General features: G+C 54.4%; 1 protein-coding gene across 1 annotated transcript; it reads right to left on the reverse strand.

Annotated features, from left to right (window-relative positions):
• Positions 1 to 903: 903 nt before the first annotated feature.
• On the reverse strand, positions 904 to 22,025 carry Ap1m1 (adaptor related protein complex 1 subunit mu 1). The gene is made up of 12 exons (XM_051169687.1): positions 21,858 to 22,025; positions 15,242 to 15,398; positions 12,067 to 12,134; positions 11,345 to 11,475; positions 10,626 to 10,773; positions 6,855 to 6,981; positions 5,446 to 5,588; positions 5,220 to 5,291; positions 4,926 to 5,084; positions 2,077 to 2,202; positions 1,729 to 1,804; positions 904 to 1,556 (listed from the first exon to the last, which is right to left on the reverse strand). The coding sequence occupies exons 1-12, from the start codon at positions 21,897 to 21,899 to the stop codon at positions 1,534 to 1,536; spliced, it is 1,272 nt and encodes a 423-aa protein (XP_051025644.1). The 5' UTR covers positions 21,900 to 22,025; the 3' UTR covers positions 904 to 1,533.
• Positions 22,026 to 22,100: the final 75 nt, after the last annotated feature.

A 22,100-nucleotide genomic window follows, 5' to 3' on the forward strand; every position in this document is an offset into this window, starting at 1 on the left:
GACACGTGTGAGCTGCCATGTGGTTGCTGGGAACGGAACCTGGGTCCTCTGGAAGAGCAGCCAGTGCTCTCAATCACAGAGCCATCTCTCCAGCCCCTAGAGGGCAATGTTTTAATTGATTCTCTCCATCCAGCACAGGTGGGCTGGCAGAGCCCTCCGACTTCTGGGCCTCCTGGTATCTGTGAGACACCAGTGCTCAGCTTTGCTGCCTGCTTGGGGTTAAGTGTGGGCACCTTTGTGCCTGCTGATGACCTGGTCTGCTCCTCTGCTTTTTAGCTGCCATTTCTTCTTGTTGGTGTGCAGGGTGGCACCGGAGCCCTGCACACCTCCACTCCTCTCACATGCTGCACAATGGTGGATGAGCTTTGGGTGACTGGACTGAAAGGGACTGCGTAGAGCCACAGCCTGCTGCAGACCTGGGGAGGGCGATGGGGTGGCAGGACACAGCCTGGACTGGCAGCCCTCGGGGCCACTGGTGGTTAATGCAGGGCTGAGAGGCTGCTGGGGTGCTGGCAGGCTCTGCCCTGGGAAGTGAGCTGTGCACTACACACCCATAGAGGAGTGTGGTGACAAGGAGGCGCAGGAGAGCACAGGTAATGAGTACGAGGGCAGCACCTACAGACAGCCCATGCAGACACTTCAGAGCCCAAGGCCACAGGAGCACAGTCCAGAGTTTGGGAGCCCAGCCCCCACCTGCACAGGTGGAAACCTGGGAGTCTATACCCTCAGACCACCAGAGAAGAGCCATCATGCACAGGTGGGACAGGCAGACTAGAGGTCCTGAGGGTATCCTGTGCCCCTTTGGAAGGGCACTCCAGCTACCAGGGGGAGGGGCCACGTGGTCCCCTCGCTGCTGGGCCTCCTTTCCTGCAAGGGGAGTCAGTGGCCATCCAGGGTGCACAGAGAAAGGACAGGCATTGAGTGTAACAAATGGGACTTTAATGTAGCTGTCACACACACAAGGTGGAGGGCAACGTGGCCCTCTGCTGTAAGGGTAGCCTGTGCCGCCCAGTGACCCTCAGGGGCAAACCTGAGGCCATGTCCCCTCTCGGGGAAACACTGATGTGGCCAAGGGCTAGCACAGGGGGCACAGCTGGCCTGGGCACAGCAACTCTCCTGGACATAGACCAGCGTGGAGAGGACAGCTGCTCTCAAGTGCTGCATGGTGTGTGCACAGGACACACAGAGAAAAGGGTGGGACGGTAACAGATGACAGTGACAGTGATCAACAGGCTCAACACAATGGCAACAAAGGAGGCCCTGGTGCTGGGTGAGGATGGCGTCCACAGGGTGCTAAGTGGCCAGGCATGTGGCACTGGGAGCCGAGGCTTGAGCTGGCTTGTCCCTAGGAGAGGCTGGCAGGCCCTTTCTTCCCACCCTGGATCAGAGTGGGACCAGGGAAGGAGTTCTGTGTGGGTCCACGCAGGCTTGAGGGAGGGCGGCTGTGTGCCCAGGACCACCCTCCAGCTTCGGTTTCGGTGAGTGTGGCAAATGTGCCCAAGGCTGGGTGGGCTGGGGTGGTAGCAGAGCCCCTCACTGGGTCCGGAGCTGGTAATCTAGAAAAACAGGGCACCCACCCTCAGCTCTCAGCTCTCCACAGGGACACAGGAAACCCACCCTCAGCTCTCAGCTCTCCACAGGGACACGGGGCACCCACCCTCAGCTCCACACAGTAAGCCCTAGCCCTGGACCAGCTCTGCAGGTCCTGACAGCCGGGCAGCCACTCACCTCCGTTCTGTGTGATGTAGCGCACCCAGGGCAGGGCCTGGTAGCCGCTCTTCTCAATGATCTTCAGATAGCGCACCTGGACACAAAAGCCGTGAGTGTGCCGCACCCCCACCAGCACCCTTCATCCACGGGGGCGGGCCTGGCCCAGCACTGAAGGTCTATCAGAGGCAGCCAGTAGCCAGGCTGTATGCTTTCTCCTTGGTGACCTTGGGCTTTTCAGGGGACAAGGAGGTGTCCCTCACCCACACACGTGCTGAGGGTCCCCATGCCAGAACCAGGGTCTGGAGGTTCTGCTGTGCCTCGGGGCTTAAGTGTGGTCCCAGGAGGCCCGTCCTGATACATTCATACCTGGATGCCAGAGGTAGTGAAATAGGGGATTTCGAACTTGACACTGATGGGAGGCTTGCCTTCCTTGTCTTCAGCTTCCACACTCGGGAGGCCAAAGTGGGCCCGCATCAGGTACTCCTTGCCACCCTGGGAGCCAAGGTAGGAGACAGTTAGGCAGCTCCCAGTCCACAACTAGTGTGCTGTCTCCCAGGCTAGCCCATGGCTCCCAGGAGCTGAAGCTGGTCAGGCTGTGAAATGGCTTCACCAACTCCGAGGAAGAACGGGGTGGCTGCTGGGCCAGACAGGTCAGCCTGCCTGTGGTGGGAAAGGGAGCCTGGGATCACACTGGGGAGAGGGGTGCGTCCCACTACACGGGCCTTTCTGCTTGGTCTCAGAACAGTCTAAGGTAACAGTAAAAGGTTGAAGGGGACTATGAGAGAGACGGCACTGAGCTATGGGTGGGCTCAGTTCCCAGGAGCCTAGCAATAACATGGAGGTGGTTTGAAGGCAGGACCAGTCAGGACTGGCTGGGACCGTGGCCTGGCTCTGGCTCTGTAGAGCATCAGGCCTGTGCCAGGTACCCCAGCTCTAGCTATACCTGGGACAACATGGCCTTTGGATCCTGAGCTCAGACTGACGGGCAGCAGGAGTGGCTATAACTGGAGCTGGGGAGCAGGTTCCCTGCATCAGCTCCCAGCCATAGAGGACACCATGAACTCTGCATGAGAGATGGAGTAAATAACACCCTGACTCCTGAGCCGGGTGTGGTGGCTCACGCCTGTAATCCCAGCACTCGGGAGGCAGAGGCAGGAGGAGCTCTGTGAGTTCGAGGCCATCCTGGTCTACAAAGTGAGTCCAGGACAGCCAGGGCTACACAGACAAACCCTGTCTTGAAAGACCAAACCAACTAACCAACCAACTAGCACCAACAAAAGCCCCAAATCTCACAGAAACAACAAATAAACAAAAATCCTCACAAAACAAACAAACCACCACCAAAAAACCATTTTGACTCCTAGCACCTAACAAAATGAGGAGAAAATGTAGAGAGAAGATGCACTCACAGGAAACACAAGAAAGCAAGTGTAAGCAAGGCCTGGCCATCCCAGGGTGAGGAGACAGAGGCAGGACGATGGTGGCAAGTTCAAGAACAGTCTAGAGTGAATCTGAGACCAGGCTACACAGTGAGTACAGACCACTGATACTACCCAGGTAGACCCTATTTCTTTCTTTCTTTTTTTGTGGCAGGGGGAGACCCTGTTTCAAACAAAGTCTCAACAAAACAAAAATGCACACTCAGGAGGCAGTGGCAGGTGGATCTCTCGGAGTTCAAGACCAGCCTGGTCTACAAAGGACAGCCCAGGCTACACAGAGAAAGCATGTCTTGAAAAACCAAACAACAACAAAACCAGAAAATAAAACAAAAGAAAAACAACAACAGCAAACAAACCAAAAAACAAAACCAAAAACCAAGCAACCAAAGAAACAAATAAAAAAACCCAGAAATACAGGCTGGGCATGGCCAGCCTGGTCTACAAATCAAGTCCAGGACAGCCAACGGTACACAGAGAAACCCTGTCTCGAAAAACTAAAAGCCAGAGAAACAAAAACAAAAATGCTTCCATGTGAAAGCAGAAGCTGTAGAAGTGGGATCCACATGCTCAGGGCACCTCTCATGGGTAGTTAGAGTGGGGCTGAGAGAAATAGTTATGTGCATCAACAGTAAACAAAACGACCCTAAGTGAACGGAAGTGAGGGAGAGCTGACTGGGCTGGGAACTGGGTGCACACTCATAAATTAAGACTAAGGAAACATGGACTGGAGAGATTGATCAGAGGTAAGGGCACTGACTGCTCCTCCAGAAGTCCTGAGTTCAATTCCCAGCAACCACCTGGTGGCTCACAACCATCCATAATGAGATCTGATGCCCTCTTCTGGTGTGGAGGTGTACATGCAGGCAGAGCACTGCGTACATAATAATAAAAAATTTAAAACAAAACAAAACCCCAAAACAACACGAAAGACAGGAAGAAGCCAGAACTACTCAAAACACCAAGGCAGATCCTCAAATAATTAAAAATACTTTTTGGAAACCATTCAGAAATTCTGCTTCTGGGCATGTGCCTGAGAATAGAAGGCAGGGCACAGAAACACCCATAATTCCCTGCAGCGGTAGGCTCAACTACAGTGCCGGTCAGTGGAAAAAGAAGGGACATGGTGTGCAGTTTTATCAGCAACATGCAGGACACATGAGCTGCGTCATTGTGCCATGTGGCGAACAGCTGCACAGAAGGGCCCATACTGTGTGACTCCGTGTACAGATGGTCTCCTGCAGTCTCTGAAACCAGAGAGAAAGCAAAACAGTGGCCACCAGGGCCAGGGAAAGCGAGTCGGTGTGTCACTAGATGGCATCTACCTTGAGCCTGGCTGTCCTTCCCACCTATGCTCCCTGACTCCATGCAAGGCCCTCGGGCCAGCATGCAGTGTGGGAGTCTACATGCTTGAGGTGCCTTGGGGTCATCCCTAAAGCACAGAAAGGGTAAAAAGAAGAAGTCGGCCTGCCTTGGCTCTCACTGCTTCATCTCTGAAACACTGCGGGGTGGCACAGGGGAGGGCGAGGGTGAGGGCAGAGGTAGCTGCAGGGCTCCCCTACTGTGTGTGGACCCATTTGCCGTGTGGCTGTGTTGGAGCACCAAGAGGAAGCCTCCTGGGATGTGCCTGTGGCCTGCCCTCCCTAGTCCTGCGAGGGTGCATAGAAGGACCTATGTTCCTGGGACCGGACTGCCACGCCGCAGCGCTGCCCCTCGCTCACAGCAATCACCGTCCCACAGGCGGCACACGGGTGGAAACTGGGATGTTTGGGGGCTCACCGGGAAGGACTTGATGGACCACACAATCTCACTGTTCTCGGGGACCCACTTGACACTTCCCACTGTAGTCTTGAACTTGGGTGAATCAGCATCGTTGGGGACTGGTATGTGGATCTCTACGTTGTTGGCTGTTGACCGACGCTTGAACTGGCTCTTGGCCTGTAAGGACACCCCAGGCAGAGGCTCTGGATGCAGGGACGGGAGTCTAGCCCCCCACCCCTACCCCCAACCACCTTAGCAGGGCCGCATAGTCCCTGCCTGACAGTGGGACCGCACTCTGCCCTGGACTCTGACCTTGACCATGTACTCGATGCGGCTGTGGGAATGCTTCTCAATCACGGACTCGATCCAGATCAAAGGCTTCACCTGTGGGGTGAAGGAGGAAGGTACTCCCACCTGCTGCCATCTCACCAGTCTCATGCTATTGAGGGAAAATAGGCCAGACAAGGCTCCATTCTTCCAAGAGACTACTGTGTATGAGCAGGGGCTTCTGCCCACCTAGGGGCGGGGAGGCACTCACATGGGTGTTGAGGCGGTAGGACATGAGTTCGAACTCTCCATCCGGGGGGATGAAGGAGATGGTGCGGTCGTTCTCAAACCGTGACAGCCGCACACACTGGTGGAATTTCACATCCTCCAGCTCCACCGACTTGCTCTTCCCTCCTATGCAGGGCAGGGGTGAAGGTCGCAGGGGTCTAGCGTCCCTGCGCAAAAGCTCCCACTGCCAAGACCACCCTAGCAGACCAGTGCCTGTCCCATACCCAGAAGGCATCTCGGTTTGCATGCAGAAGCGGCCAGTTCCTAGGTACCTCCTGTCATCCTCCACCTCCACATCCCAGCCTGATACTGGAATGGAGCCCTGGGGTCCGGGCTGCCTGTGCCATGCCATGTCTTCCGCATAGGAAACACGTGCTAAGTGGCCGTGGGCTGCACCCACCCACTTCAGAGGGCCCAGGTAGGGCTAGCAAGTCCAGGAGGCTGGCAGGGGGCAGGCATCTGAAGAGGGCCTCGGTGATGTGCCCAGTGAGGAGGACTGGAAGCCCAGCCTTGGTGTGTGACCTCCCAACAGCCCACATGCAAAGAGAAGAGGCCAGAAGATGGGGCCAGGCTCTACAGCAGGCCTCTGACTATAGGGTAGGTTGGGCCTCCCTGAGGACATCTAAGGCTTAGGACTGTGACTCTCTGTCACCCTCCCAACAGTCTCGCACTGTAGCTCAGGATGTCCTCAACCTCATAGTCTTTGTGCCTCAATGTCCTGAGTGATGGGATGACAGGCAGATGCGACACTAGACCTTCCTGGCTTTTGGGGGCTGGTGGGTACTGAACCCAGGCCTGCTGGGTCCACACTGGCCATTTACTAAGCTGCAGCAAGGCCTTTGAGGCCTTTTGAGCAATGTGAAATTCTGTTACATCTTATTTCTTGTGGATGGGAGGGGGTGTGTGTGCAGCACACATCTGACACTCAGAGAACAAACAACTGGCTCTCTCCTTCTACTACCACGTGGGCTCAAGAGTTTCACACCAGGGCTGGCTGTGGTGGCACACACCTTCAACCCCAGCACTCCAGAGGCAGAGGCACATGGATCTCTGTGAGTTTGAGGCCAGCCTGGTCTATAAAGCAAGTCTAGGCCAGCCAGGACTACATAGAGAAACCTTGTCTCAGAGAGAGAGAGAGAGAGAGAGAGAGAGAGAGAGACAGACAGAGAGAGAGAGAGAGAGAGAGAGAGATAGAGATAGAGATAGATATGGAGATAGATTGGTTCACACTAAGGTAATGGGGTGTGGCAGCAAACGCCTTTACCTGATGAGCCACCTCAATGACCAAGACATTTTCTTAAGCCTGGTACTTGAAAGCAGCTGGCTGTCCAGTAGGTAAATCTGGGCTCAGCTGAAACCACCTCCCAGCCTCTGTGCTGTGCTGTTACTCACGGCCTGTGTTGTCGAAGAGGACTTTGTCGTTGAGGCCCAGACGCAACTCAGGCATGCCTGAGAGGAAGACCCGCATCTTGATGGAGCCCACAATCTCACTGCGCAGCACGTTGCCATTGGCACTGACCTGGAACAGCAGGGGCCACGTGAAGTGAGGCTCCAGCATGCTTGGTGCAACTGAAGCATGGCTCTCTCCCTAGCGTCTGTCCTGGGGTGGACAAGTGACAGCCGGATGTGGGCAGGAGGTTAAGCAGCACGGAGGACCCGTGATGCCTCACTTCCAGGAGAGCACCTGTCTAGCAGTAGAACCATGACCAGCTGGGCCGCGGTGTGGGTGATGTCACCATGACAGCATCAGAGGGCCTACTGGAACCTAGGCCAGGCACGGTCTACCAGCAGGCACTAGCTCTGGGTGGCAGCAGGGTGTATGAGGCAAATATGGCTGCTGCTTCACCTGCATGTTTTCCAATGTTGGCCCAATGTTGGAAGGTGGTACAGGAGCCATGTCACGGCAGCAGTGGATGCAGGACACAGCAGCACAGCCAGCAGCGCTCTCCGCATGTTGTGCCAGCATCCGCTACACTGGGCAATGGCGGGAAGCCTTCCCAGGCCTCTGTGGTCCTCAGGGGAGCAGCATCATGGGTGTGAGCCACTGACTGCCAAAAGTCACCATGCAACAACACACAGCTCTAGGTGCTTTGCAGAAGCCGCTAAAATAACCACCATGACACAAGGGCAGAAGCACGAGGAAGAAATAATGGAACCCTGAAATGTCTCCATAGGGAGAGCGGGGAGGAGACACAGCATAGGAAGCAGAAAAGAAAGCAAAACAGCAGCCCTTAGTCCAGAAACTCAGCAAGCATGAGCCACGTGTATGCACACAAGCATGCACGCATGCTCATACACAGACACGTACTCACGTACACACACACAAACAAAATGGATTTTCCTTTTGGAGGATGGGGGATAAAGTCACACCATGGAATTCAGACAGGCCTCAAAATTATGATATTCTTGCTTCAGCCTTCCAAGTACTGGGACAATGGGTGGACGCTACCAGGCCTGTTCTCAGATTAGGTTTTAAAAATGGTTGCCTACCAGAACTCACTTCCAATAAGATGTAGGCAGATTCAGAGTAGGCTAGGGTGTGGTGTCTGACTGAGAACCGCCCCCCCCCCCTGCAGAGCTTCAGGCTTTGGAGCGCATGCTCACTGGCTGGTGCTGCTGCTTAGGATGTGCAGCCTTGCTGGAGGATGGGTGTCACTGGGGTGGGCTTTATCGCTTATAGTTGGAACTCTCAGCTTTCAGCCCCAGCCACCATACCTGCCACCTGCTGCCATGCTGTCCCTGCCGTTATGGGCCCTAGCCCTCTGGAAGCCACAAGCCCAAATTGACTTTCCTAAGTTGCCGTGGTCATGGTGTTTTACCATGGCAACAGAGAAGTACCTAACACATGGGGAAAGATAAATGTCAAACGGTATGGCAGCTGCATTCCTGTCGCCTTGCATTTGGGAGGCTGAGGCAGGTCCTCGGTGTAGGTACAGTGACACCTTGTGCTAGGCGCTCTAAGCCCTTTACTGACTTACTGACGTCTCACAGCCGCTTGGATCACTTAGTGGAGAAGAACACTGTCAGCATCAATAGTTAAAGCATGCTCTGTTCTTTTGCTTTGACTAAGGAAGCTGAGCTACCTCAGTAGCCCCGAGACTTCTGTGGGTTCTAGGTTAGCCAGAGATAAGGAGACCCTGTCTCAAACAGAACAAAGCCCTGGGCCAGGTGTGGAGGTGCACACTTCTAACCCCAGCACTTTGGGGGCAGAGGCAAGTGGTTCTCTGAGAATCCCAGGCCAGCCAGGGCTACATAGTAAGACCCGCTTTCAACAAACAAAAACACACTGTTGGGAATGGTGGCGCACGCCTGTAATCCCAGCACTTTGGAGGCAGAGGCGGGGGGCGGGGGTGTCTCTGAGTTCAAGGCCAGCCTGGTCTACAAACACAAGGCTAGACAGTGAAACCCTGTCTCAGGAAAAAAAAAAAGAAAAAGAAAAACCAAAATGAGCTGGGCGTGGTGGCGCACACCTGTAATCCCAGCACTCAGGAGGCAGAGGCAGGGGCATCTCTATGTCTTTGAGGCCAGCCTGGTCTACAAAGCAAATTCAGGACAGCCAAGGCTACAAGAGAACCCGTCTCGAAAAACAAACAAACAAACAAACAAAAAAAAAAACCCCAAAACAAACAAACCATAAAAAACACAAACCACAACAAAGGAAACAGGCTGTAAGAGCACACACTATGCAAAAATGAATAAATAAATAAAACTGGGTGTATGGAACACACATATACACATACACACACAGTTGCAAATTAACTGCTAACACGACAGGTTCTGCAGTTGCCCTGGAACAGGCCTTGTCTGGGCTCACTAAGGCATGAAGACCAGCAGCATGTGAGGTGGGCTCTGCAGGAGTGAAGGGAGAAGCATGAGCAGAGCTGCATCCCCTCCCTTCCTAACTGTGGGCACGAGGCGACAGCTGCCCACAGCCCTGTGGCCGTGACGTCTGCACAGGATGGGCTGTGATTTACAACCAGCCCTTCCTCCTTTAAGCCGCATCTGTCAGGTATTCTGTGACAGCGGCACACTAACTGACACACCCGTGAGTACAGGTCCTGCACCCAGGACCACAGAAGCCAAACGCTCAAGCCAACCATGGCGCTAGCATCCTAGAAAAGTACCACAGTTTTGGCGTGTGTGGTTTTGTGGGGTGGCAACAGGATTCCAGAGTGGGGTCTGCGGACAGTCACAGCCATGAGCTCACCCTCCTGTGCCCATGCTCAGTGATGGGTTACAGCGCACACCACCACTCCCAGCCTCCACACGTGTTAGTTCCTCAAGCTTGTACACAAGTGCTCTGTGGGTCCATCTACTTTCACTTTAAAATGTTATTACTGTGTGTGAGTGTGTACAATGTACATGTCGGGGTGCCACCACCTCTGTGTGGAGATCAGAGGACAACTTTGTGGTGCTCTCTCCTTTCACATTTCTGAGGGCTCTGGGGATGGAGCTCAGAGGTCACTAGGCTTGAGCTGTGGCAGCCTGGCTCACCAAGCCATCTCCTCAGCCCTGTATTTTTTTTTTTTTTAAGCTAAATTGTATTTATTTAATTATTGTGATCTCTGTGTGCGCGTGCATGGGTGCGTGCGTGTGTGTGGTCAGAGTAAGCTCTGAGGAGTCAGTTCTTCTCCATCATTGGTCCCAAGACGGAGCTCAGACGGTCAGGCTTTGTGGGCCTGAGCCATCTTGTCCACCTTGTTGCCCCTCTAGTTTTGTCTGTCTGTCTTTCTTTCTTTCTCTTTTTCTTTCTTTCCTTCAGTTTTTGAGACAGGGCTTCTCTGTGTAACAGCTTTAACTGTCCTGTAGACCAGGCTGGCCTCGAACTCACAGCGATCCACCTGCCTCTGTCTCCCAAGTGTTGAGATTAAAGGTGTGTGCCATAACTGCCCAGCTTATTTTTGTTTCCCTGAGATAGTGTGATCCTAGATGGTCTGGAACTGGAAGTTCCCCTACCTCAGTCTCCTGAATGCCACCAAAATGTTGTTCCTACAGTGAGAGAGAGAGAGGCTGGTGCAGGGAGAGCAAGGTGTCTGTGGGGCTGAGCTGAGCCCTGCCATCGGCTGCCACGGTCCCGGCTTACACTGCTGGTTTTTAGTTCTGTCCCTGACTTCCACCCTGGAAAAGACGGCATGCTAGGGAAGAGGAGCAAAAGCAGCCTACCAAGAGGTTAACGGCCTCAATGACATCCAGGAACACTTCGTTCTTCCGGTATTTGATGCCCTCCGAGCGCCAGGACACAGCGTTGGTGACGGTGGCTGGGGGCCGAGGGGCCCCTGTTTCTAGCTTGTGGCCCTCCTGAGTGATGTACCTGTAGGGCCAACCGCTCAGTTACAGAGGTGACACACAATGCTGGGCCCTGACCTTGGGATGGAGCTAGGGTGCAGGGCAGGCTCTCGGAGGGGTGACCTCTGACCCGGCAGTGTGCATGCTCTAGTGACTGCCCGCATACACTTACTTTCAGAGGCAAGACACTGGTGCGGGGTGGTCAGCATTGTGGGCACCTGGAGGGGACTGAGCCCTGGGCCACCCAGTGACCCCACCCCGCCGGGACAGCAGAGTGGCAGCTTTCCCTGGGCTCCCAGTCAGGGGGGAGCTGGCACTCCAGGTTGTATCGAGTGGATGGAAAGTGCAGCAGTGGAAACCCAAGACCAGCCCTGGGCTCAGCAGCAAGTATCTGCAGGGTCGAATACCAGCACCAAACAAACCACCCAGACTTAGGACCCCACGTCCAGTGTCTAGTGAACAGGACATGTGGCCTCCTCCTGTCAGCTGGCAGGAGGAGCAGGACACGGCCTCAAAGTAACTAAAAAACAAGTAGGGCAGGAGGAGCAAGCTGGCAATTCAGGCCCTGTGGGGCTGGGGAGCGCATGGGCACTCACTCCTGCAGGATCTTGCTGTCCGTGGTCTGAGGGTAGCCAAAGTCCATGAGCTCGTCCAGCAGCTCGTAGATGATGACAAAGTTGTCTCGGATGCTCTCCTCCTCCAGCTCCTTAAAGTACTCAGAGAAGACCTGGGCCGGGTCAGGGGAGCAGGGCTCAGCTGAGAGGCGAGGGCCTCCGGGTCAGGCCCTGAACCCAAGGATCTGAACACAGCACACAGGCATGTGTGCTGGCACTGTAGCTGCCTGGGGCCTCTGCAGTCACTCCTGACTGTGCCTGCCACCCCTGCCTCTGACTTGAGGCTGCTGCCTACCTCCCTACGGTGTTGGTCGTCCCTAGGGTAGCTGGTTGTAGGAGGCTAAGGAGGGGATCCTGCCTTTATACTAATACCAAAGCAAGCAGGTCATTAGAACAAGTGGGAAAGGCCAGTTCTGGGGAGAAACATGCCCATAGCCCCCTGCATCCCTGCTCACCCTAGCACCCCAACCATATCCTGCCCACCATAGGTGGCAAAACCAGGCTATTCACATCCCCTTGCCCCAGGACATTTGCACAGCAATAATGTCTGCCCATTTTGTGTCCTTTCTTTCCTCCCTACAGTGGGGATGCACTGAAGGTCAGAGACTCTCACCCACAAGGAGATGAAGTCAGTCTCCTGGCCCAGCATCCCCAGGTACCCAAGGCTACAATCCCAGAAGGGAGGTCCCACAGCTGGGCCTTACCTGCACCACCTTGTAGAGGAAGGAGAACACCAGTGACACACAAGCATTCTTCTTAGAGGTGGCGACCACTGCATGGTGGCAGTCAAGGAGCCTTCTGAGACTGGGGTACCACAGCACAGGCGCCCAGCCCCACGTCTCCCTGCCCGAGCAGTACTCCAGGTGTCTACTGGGTCAAAAATTATGACTAAGGCCCAGTCTGAGGCAGGCCAGGGACATGTAGTAAGCAGCCAGGGGGCCTGGCTTGTGGGACAAAGGAAATGGAGGGCATAAGCGGAAGCTTCTGAATGCTGCATTTAGGAGTAAGACTGGGAGAGCCCGGCTGCACGGGGAAATCATCCAGGGCCAGATCTGTTTCTGTCTTTCTGTTGTGCGACAAAACTTTTCTGGGGGGATGCTATATACATACCTATGCACCCCAGATAGAGAGCTCACAGCAAACCGAAGTATGGGCTATTTCCTTTCAGGTACCTTGGAAGCTGCCTACTGGGTCCATATAAAGTCCACAGGAAAGCCAATATAAGTTGGAAAGTAGCTATGACTGCTGGCATTCCTGTGAAATGTTCTGCTACCCGGCATGTTCTCCAAACAAGAGGCCTGTTCCTGATGAGGCCTAACAAACGGACGGGAGCCGTGCACAAGCCACCTGTCTGGGAGACGCTGGCAGGTACACTTCCTAAGGCCTATGTGACAGATGCACAGTTTCTCACCATACAGCCACAGACCTTTCTGTGCAAGTGAGCAACAGGGGAAGCCACCATTAAGGGTCCCACCAACCAGGCACTAAGTATGGTGTCCATGAAGAACTGATAGCCACTAACCCTGATAAACAGAACTTGGCTGAAGACAACCAGGTGTAATGGTCCTTCCACCTACCTTACAGCCTAGCTGAGGTTGGATAATTGAAAGAAAAATGAAGGGCAGGAGAGATGGCTTAGTGGCTAAGAGCATAGGTTGCTCTTCCAGATGATCTGAGTTCAATTCCTAGCATCCACATGGTGGCTCATTACTGGCTGTAACTGTACTTCTGGGGGGATCCAATGCCCTCTTCTGGCCTGCATAGGCATGGTGCACAGACATGCATGCAGGCAAAATATCCTTATAAGGAAAATATTTTAAAAATAGAAATTAAAAAAATAAAAATAAAAAGGAAAAATGAGTTGTTAAAACAGGTATGGGGGTCCGGGCAGTGGTGGTGCACACCTTTAATCCCAGCACTTGGGAGGCAGAGGCAGGTGAATTGCTGTGAGTTTGAGGTCAGCCTGGTCTACAAAGTGAGTCCAGGACAGCCAAGGCTACATAGAGAAACCCTGTCTCAAACAACAACAAAAACAATAGGTATAGGGTACCAAATGGGTACAAAGAGAAATCCCTTCTCGAAAAACAAACAAAACAAAACAAACGGATATAAGAGGTAGGGGAAGAGGAGGAGTGGTGGAGTGCTGTCTACACACTCTCAAGCACTCTGTCCTGCAGGAAAGCTCCTTAAGCAGGAAGGTAAACAACTCCAAATAGTTTCAGAAGTCCCCGAGATTGAGCAGATTCTCTAGGCCCCTTCTTCCCAAGAGTAAACAAGCAAAGCTGTAAAGACTACTCTGAGAGCAGACCAGCTGCCCACAAGAAGCAGGGGCAGTCGAGCTACCTGGCAGCAGTTTAGACAGCGTCACTTGGAAGGGACATTCGCTAACCTGTTGAACTGCTTGCCTGCAGGCTGTGCAGTGAGCCCCAGGTTCCCAGCTTTCGTGGAACATGCTGGGCTAGGCTCCTGTAAGTAACCCCTCACCCATAGTCCTATATGTAGCTCCAGGAAAACTCATTGGTTCGCCAAGTTGGTCTTCAGTGGTATTCATACTTTGGTCTGTCTTGAGCTCCCTAACTGGGATGAGTAGATGTGTGTGTAGTGTCTCAGAGGCACAAGTTTTATCACACAACACCTTCCTAGCCTTGCTGACTGCATTTAGGCCAATCTTTTTTTTTGGGGGGGGGGGTTCACAACACAGGGTTTCTCTGTGTAGTCCTGGCTATCCTGGACTAGTTTTGTAGACCAGGCTGGTCTCAAACTCACAGAGATCACCTGCCTCTGACTCCTTGAGTGCTAGGATTATAGGTGTGTGTTACCATACCCAGCTTCCAATCACCTTTTCTACAGAAGCTTCCAGATCTCCCCAACTGTCTGAGGCTGCTAGACTTGCAATGGCTGTGCTGGCACAACCTGCCAGCCCCCAGGAGCTTCCTGCTTCCTGTTCCTCAGCCTCCAAGGGAGGCCTATGATCAACCCCCTAAGTTCCTGTTAATGTCACACCTGTGCCCCTGGCCCAGGTAATTGGCAGGAAGGCCTGGGAAGGAGGGAGGCCATGCCCACCTGAGCCTTGACCCAGCTATAGCACTACCTAGCCTAGCCACAAGCTGGGAACTCATGAGACCACAGCATGATGGTGGAGGATGCCCCAATGCAGGCAGCGCCCTCCCATGCCCCTGTGGCCACACTGTAGTACCATAGTGGCAGGGACTCAGACCACACGTGCCCTGCCTATTCCTGCAGCTGGACAGCCACAGCCTGGAGTGTGGCTTCAAGTGACAGGCATCTCTCTAGGGGTCCCAGGCCATCTATATCCTCTCCAAAGCCATGCTCAGGCTTCCAGAGATGGGGATCTTCCCTGAGATACACCCTGCGGCGGAGGGGGGGAGGGGGGCTACCTATCATCGCTAGCCTGGGTGAGAGGGCAAGAACGTGTCCATGGGAAGAGGCAGCCACACGCACGCATTTACTTACTGACCCTGAGGGACCTGCAGCTGCACAGCTGGCGCATCCCACTGCTTACTGCACAGTCAGATCCCGAGAGGTCTGTCCAAAGCTGCAAGTGGTGGGTGTAGCCATGGTGGGTTTCCACCCGGCACCACGCTTGGTGTAAGGCTCAGGTGGGGCTGGGGGTGCAGGGTACACGAGAACTTCCTTACTCCTGCTCTGCTCCCTCTCTCCAGTCTGCTCACATTTGGCAGACAGCCCTACCCATGCAAAGACCTACCCCCTGTAACAGACACATCCCAAAGGCTAACCCCAGGCCCAGCTGACCTCCACTCCTGCCATGTGCCCCTCCTGACCCACACTACAGCTTCTGGAATCCTTAGCATGCGGTGGCCTGTCACTGCCAAGCCCCCGTCCACAGCACAGGGATACAGTACAGGTTGTTGTGCTTAATCCACATGAAGCGAACGCCACCGTGGGCCAAGATGGGTGACAGCATGCCCTCCTCCTCCTTCTCCATCAGGATGGGCATGAAGTGCTCCACCTCTGACATGTCCACGTCCCCACGGTAGTTCCTGCAGATGAGCACCTGCATCAGGAAGAAAGAAGGGGTGGCCTGGGGTCCCCGTGGGGACCATCTGTGAAGGGACAGGCCTTGAGGCCAGTCTGACTTCCACCTTAGGGAAGTCCCACCACAAGGCAGTAGCCAGAGGGCAGGAGAGAGGTGGAAGTGAAACCCTCAGACACCGGCAAGCCTTGTCCTGAGAGCACTCCACGCAGGCAGGCGCGTTGGTGCACTTGGCTCTCCTGACAGGTCAGGGCGCCTGATCCCTGAGGAACCCAAGTTCATGGGATCCCCCGAGGCCTGCACATGGAAAGACAGTCCTTGCCTGGTCTTCCTCCTCATACAGAGCATCTGAACCGCTGCCCATGAGCAGGGGGACTGTGGGATGGGGCAACCATACTGCAAAGTTAGTGATCACTCAGAAGGTGACACCAGAGTTAAGCATGACCCAGTGGCTCCTCCTGGAGGAGAAGCTGGGAGTCCATGGATTCTGAGGAGAGTGGAGCAGGAGTGCAGGTGGGCCCTAGGAGCCCAGGCAGATCCCAGATCCACTGTGTAGCCAACGATGTTCCTCCTGCTGCCTCCTCCTGAGTGCTGGGATGGCGCCCAGCCTACATAAACGAATACTTCAATGGCTGAATCTTAAATAGAGCCAGAGCTGAGACAAGGCCTTGCCTTTCAACAGATGCATGGAGAACCTGGGTCTGCATCTTCTCAAAGCACTCCACAACTACGCTCCAGAATCTGAGGGCCCGCCAATCCTTCCAGTCTCCACCTAGTTGCTGTGGTGTCTGGGGAGAGCCTGCTCTGACAAGAAAGATGCCTGCGCTTTTGCTTTATTGAGATTACTTCACCCAGGATATCCTCACACTCACGACCATCCTTCTACCTCTGGAATGCTGACTGGGACTATTGGCATGAGATACCAAACCCAGCTCAATGCAACTTTTTCTATGTGTATGTGAGTCTGACTGGACAGGACAGGGGACAACATGGAGTGTCTTCTTCAACTGTACATTTTGAGGTAGGGTCTCTCACTTGAGCTCAGAGCTAGCCAGGATGCTCCTAGGATCCCGGGCCTCTATACGGTCTTGGCGTTATGTAAGTTCTGAGGATCTGAAACAAGTCTACACACTTATACAGCAAGCATGCTCCCTGCTGGAAATACGCTGCCAAGCACTGTGATGCGCACCTTTATCCTTAGCACCTGGAGGCAGAAGCAGGGGGATTTACAGAGTACATTTCAGACCAGACATAATGAGACTCTGTCTTTAAGAAAGAAGCAAAAAGAAGAACAAAAACCACAAAACCTCAGAGTTGCTGAGCATGGTGGCGTATGCCTTTAATCCCAACACTCATGAGGCAGAGACAGGGGGATCTCTGAGTTTCAGGCCAACCTGGTCTACAGAGAGAGTTCCAGGACAGTCAGGGCTACACAGAGAAACCATGTCTCAAAAAACAAACAAACAGGGCTGGAGAGATGGCTCAGAGGTAAAAAGCACTGTCTGCTCTTCATAAGGTCCTGAGTTCAATTCCCAACAACCACATGGTTGCTCACAACTACCAATAATGAGATCTGGTGCCCTCTTCTGGTGTTCAGTCATATATGCAGGCCGAACATTGTTGTGAGCCTAGCCTTTAACGGCTGAGCCATCTCTCCAGCCCGCAGGCCGAACATTGTATACATAATAAATAAAAGTTAAAAAACAAACAAACAGTCAACATAGTGGCACATGTCTTTGATCCCAGCACTCGGGGCAGAAGTAGGCAGATCTTTGTGAGTTCGAGGCTAGGTTGGTTTACAAAGCAAGTTCCAGGACAGCCAGGGCTACGCAGGGGAACTGCCTCAAAAAACAAACCAACTGGCTGGGCACAGTGGCGTACTCCTGTAATCCCAGCACTTTTGGATGCAGATCTCTGTGAGTTCGAGGCCAGTCTGGTCTACAAATCGAGTCTGGGACAGCCAGGGCCACACAGAGAAACCCTGTCTCGATAAAAACAAAAAAAGAAAAATGAAACAAAAACCAACCAACCAAACAAATCCCCAGGGGTTAAGAAATGTCTCATTGCTTAAGTGCCTTGCTGTTCTTCCAGAGGACCCAGGCTCAGTTCCCAGCACCCACATCAGGAAGCTCACAGCTGCCTGCAACACCAGCTTTGGGGGATCTCATGTCTTCTGACCTCCTGGGGGCACCTGCACTCCTGTGTACATACCCAGACTCTCTACCACACATGAATATTTTTAAAAAATCACTATTTTCCATGGGGTCTGCTGAGTGCATATACCCAACGTGCATGCAGGACATGAGACTCTTGAGATGCAGGCCACGAGGATGCCCAGGGCAGGCTCTACCCTCAGAGTCGCTGTGCGTTGTGAAAGAAACCAGCCAGGAAGTGCACCCTGGATGACCCTGAGAAAATGGGATGGCAACATGGGTGGCTGCAGGGGAAGGGCCACATGGGAACTGTGGCTGAGGGCTGAGGAGGGTCCTGGTCACTCAGGGTAACAGTGCCTATTTGGTCACACTGCATGGCTGCTTGGCCATGTGGCGGTGCTGTAGCTCTCCTCAGCTGTTATGTTGTACTGGCATCACCTACCTCAGATCCTTTCACTTCAGAAAAAACTGTCTCTGTTACTTCTAGCTGGGCGAGTGCAGCGAGGGTGGTTCCTTTCCTAAGTCCTCTTTGGGCCTTGCAGGGACATAGCACCCACCAGGCAAGCCTTTGGGTGTGATGCCCTGGTGAGGGACTCCCACTGCCTGCTGCTGTTCCTCTTGCTGTCTTTTATTACATGGTAGGCTTCTTAGCTCTAAAGATGGACTGCAAGCCAGAAAGGTGGCGCTGCCTGCCTGAGAGAACACAGCAGAGAGCAAGGCCAGGATCTGAGGGGCATTCTTGCTCTCACTTCCACTCACTCTGTGGCTGCCTGTGCTCTTTGGGACCTGGTGTCCTGGCAGCTTTAAGCCCACTTTCTCCCCTAGATGTCCAGGCACTGGATGACTATGAGTACCTGACTTTTCACCTCAACAGGGCTGTCCTGGTGAGCAAATGTGCACCATGTGCCTATATGGCGGCTACCACTATGGCAGCCAAGGCAGACATGGTTGCTGCACTGTCACAGCCACCTGGGGAATAGATGGGGACCCTTTCTTTCTTTCTTAATTTCTTTTTCAAGACAGGGTTTCTCTGTGTAGCCTCGGGTGTCCTGGACTCACTTTGTAGACCAGGCTGGCCTCGAACTCAAAGTGATCCACCCGCCTCTGCCTCCCAAGTGCTGGGATTAAAGGCGTGCGCCACCACCGCCTGGCATGAAGGGGATCTTTTCAACAGTCTCTCCTTCAATAAAGGCTTGAGGAATGGGAAGGAGTGTCAGGAAGCCCCTGGAGACTCAAGGTGGTAGACCGATTCTGAGCTGGGGTTGCAGCTGAGGGAGACAGGTGAGACCCTGAGGTGACAGCCCATCTATCTGTCATCCTTTCACCCCATGGTTCTTCCCCTGAAATGGAAGAGGAATCAGCTTCAAGAGAAACTACACAGAGCAGCCTGTCCTTGCTCAACCTGTCAGAGTGTGCCCGGGCGACAGCGGGCCTCCAGGACGGGGTGACACTCCCATTCTATTTCCTGTCCTACAGCAGCACTGTCCACCTCTGAGACCCAGGCCTCCAGGGTGCCCTATAGTCACCCTGGACATCTCCAGGTGCACTTTGTCACTCGCAGACCTTCTCCACCAGAGCATGTGGCAGGCTGGCCTTCTTCCGGCTCCCTGGCCTCAGCACAGCACCCCGGAGCTTGATGAGTTTCGTGTGACAGCCAGGCCCTGCTCTGGGGGTCAAGATGCAGCAGGGAATGAGTCTGGAGTGTCTACTCTCATCAGAATGTCCCAGGAGAAGGGAGCGGACAGATAAACATGCATTGGGAGGGCAAGCAAGAGAGGCTTCCTGGAGGAGGTGCTGTTTGAACTGACACCGCGTAGCTCTCCATGAGTACAAAGGCAGAAGCAGACAAACTGTCCAGAGACCTGCTTCGTGGTCCCCACTGGCTGAAGTGCAATGAGTCGGGGTCACATGGATAGAAAGTCACTGGGTGGGGGATAAGGACACAGACAACAGGTCCTTGTGTGCAACAGGGGAAAGCCTGAGATTTTGTTGTCAGTGCCCAGAAGAGCAGCATGGGGGCAGGGGCCAGAAAGCTCTGTTCCTCAGACCTAGGGTCACCTGGGCTGCTCTACCAAGGGGAGAAGCTGCTGGGGTGTCTGGGGAAGCAATAGAAGCAGCTAAGTGCCCTCCAGAGGCAGGTCTGTCCACAGTCCATCCCAGGGACTCTGCGCCCTGGAACTTCAGTGGCCCTGGAGCCTCCTTCCATTGAATCCCTAAGGTGGCACCACCAGTCTGTGGGCTGCCCTACACCCAACCTGCTGACTGTGACATCTGTCATCTTCTCAGAGCCACCTCAGGTGCCCAGCTCTGCCTGGAAGTCTTTTGTAACTTTCTCTGACTGCCAAACACCAGCCAAGCAACCCTTTGGCTGCTGGTCCAATTGTTTCCTGCTAGGCCAAGAGGCCTGTGGAGCCTAATACCATACTCTGTGGGCCTAGCTTAGGGCCAGCCTTGTCTCATACCTGTACTCAATAACCCAGATAAGGCTCTTGAGACCAGCTAGCACAGCAAGGCCCAGAAAGGCCAAGGTGCTTGTCTATGGTCACACACCTCAGCTGCAGAAATGGACGGAGTCCACTTGGGAGTCTTGTTCCACAGCTTTAGCCCAGGATGGGGCACTTGCTAGCACCAATGACATGCTGAAGGAACAAGCGAGCCACAACAGGCAGCCCGTTGTACCTCTAGACCAGGGTGGAAGGCAGAACACACGCCACAAGACCTAGGGAACACCGCCCCTACCCTGCTTCCCAGAAGGCTGTAGAGGAAGCGCAGGTCTGGGACTGAGCAGTTGTTGACCTTGGGTGGCATCCAAGGCAGGCACACACTCACGGGACTAAGGAAAGCGCTGTGGGTGGGGCACTCCACCCCTACTTCTTAACCACTCTAGCTCTTCCCTGCAGCCTGGAGGCCACTGCTCTGTCACTGATGAATGTCGCACTTGTTTACTGTGGCTGGACCTGTTCCGGTAGCTTCTAAACATAAGAGGCTGGCCACTTGCCTTCCACCCTGACGGGCCGACAGTCCGTCTCTGAAGGCTGAGAATGCCTTCCTGTAGGAGTGTTTGCACTGAGCACACTGTGGCTCCCTGCCAGAGGGCTCGTTAGACATACTGGAGGTACTGGGATCTATCCCTGGCATCACAACACCAAACACTAGACTAGGGAGACAGCTCGGTTTGTAAAGTGTTTTCCAAACTGACCTGAGTTCCATACCCAGATCCTCCATAAAAGCCAGGTGCTTGCCAGGTGGGGGCGGTACGGGCCTTTAATCCTAACACTCCTGAGGCAGAGGCAGGCCCATCTCTGAATTCAAGGTTAGCTGGTCTAGAGTGAGTTCCAGGCCAAGCCAGGGCTACAGAGAAACCTTGTCTCATAAAAGCAGTAGGGGAGAAATCAGTCAGGCACTCGAGGTGCAGGCAGGAGATCCATGTAGTTAAAGGCCAGGCAGCCTAGCTTAGTCAGTCTAGTGACCCGAGTTTGATAACAAGAGCCTATGTAAGGGTAGCAGGGTCTCCTTCCACACACGTGCACACCCGCAAAAACACAAACAAATCAAGTTTTCTCTTTCAGATACTCCTGTTTCTGTCCAGGGCCTTCCTGTCTCAGCAATCTTTGTTATTCCCTAGGCAAGAAAGCTCTCCCTGACCCTCCAGCTGGAGCTGCCAGTCAGTTCCGAACACGTGGTCTCCATAGACATTCGTTTATTTGTGCTTTTCCAAGTGACTGAGCTTAGCTGTGACAGATTCTGCCCACCCACGGTGGCCCAGGGCTTAGCACCCTGCCCGGCGAAGATGCTTGGGGGGGGACTTCCAGACCGCTACGTCCCAGTAATCAGTGTGACTCTGGGCAGCCTGTTTCCCCCTCGGTAAAAACCGCACTTCTATCACCGCTCTCAACTCAATGTCACAGGAAGCACACAGCTGCTCTAGGGAGCGCGGAAGACTGCACGCTGCGGAGGGAGAACCTAGGGCCCTAGTCCCCGCCACGCCTCGGGCCAAGGGTCGCCGGGTCCCGCCTCAGGAGCAGCATCCGGCCCACGGCAGAGGACAGAGCCCTGTCTCCAGGCGCTCGAGGCGGGAAAGGGGCAAAGTGAGCAGTTCCACAGCAAACGCAGCCCACCGAGTTGGCTAGCAGTGGGGCGGGACTCGAGGAGGGAAGACCACCTCCCGTTTCCTAGCAACAGGGCGGGGCCGGCAAGTGAGGCTGCCCCGCCTGCCCGACGCCCTGGCAGAGCTGATCAGCCAGTTACCTAGCAACAGGGTGGGTCCCACAGGGCGAGGGCCCCGCTGGTTGCATGGCAACGCCGAGGGTGGGGAGCCCTTCAGTACCTTGCCCTTCAGGTCCAGTACATAGACGGCGCTGGCGGACATGGCGGCTTTGGAAGTCCTCGGCAGTAGCCGAGGGCGGCGGCAACGGCAGGAACTGCCGGCGTTCAGCAAGGCCCGGCGCGCCCCGCGACACTTCCCCTCCACTTCCGGTCCATGAAGCGGCGCGTGGACCGTTATGTCCGGTTTGGGGTGGGAGAAGCCGCAAATGCGCAGGCGCGCAACGGAATAGGGGCAGGCGCAGTA

The sequence above is a fragment of the Acomys russatus genome, chromosome 27 (assembly GCF_903995435.1).
Source record: "Acomys russatus chromosome 27, mAcoRus1.1, whole genome shotgun sequence".
NCBI classification, from domain to species: Eukaryota; Metazoa; Chordata; class Mammalia; order Rodentia; family Muridae; genus Acomys; species Acomys russatus.

Coding starts and splice junctions, on each gene's coding strand:
- Ap1m1 (XM_051169687.1), bottom strand. CDS start 21,899: ATGTCCGCCAGCGCCGTCTATGTACTGGACCTGAAGGGCAAG. Junction 12,135..15,241: donor TAAGCACAACAACCTGTACT/GTATCCCTGTGC, acceptor GCCACCATGCAG/TGGTCGCCACCTCTAAGAAG. Junction 5,292..5,445: donor CCTACCGCCTCAACACCCAT/GTGAGTGCCTCC, acceptor TTCACCCCACAG/GTGAAGCCTTTGATCTGGAT.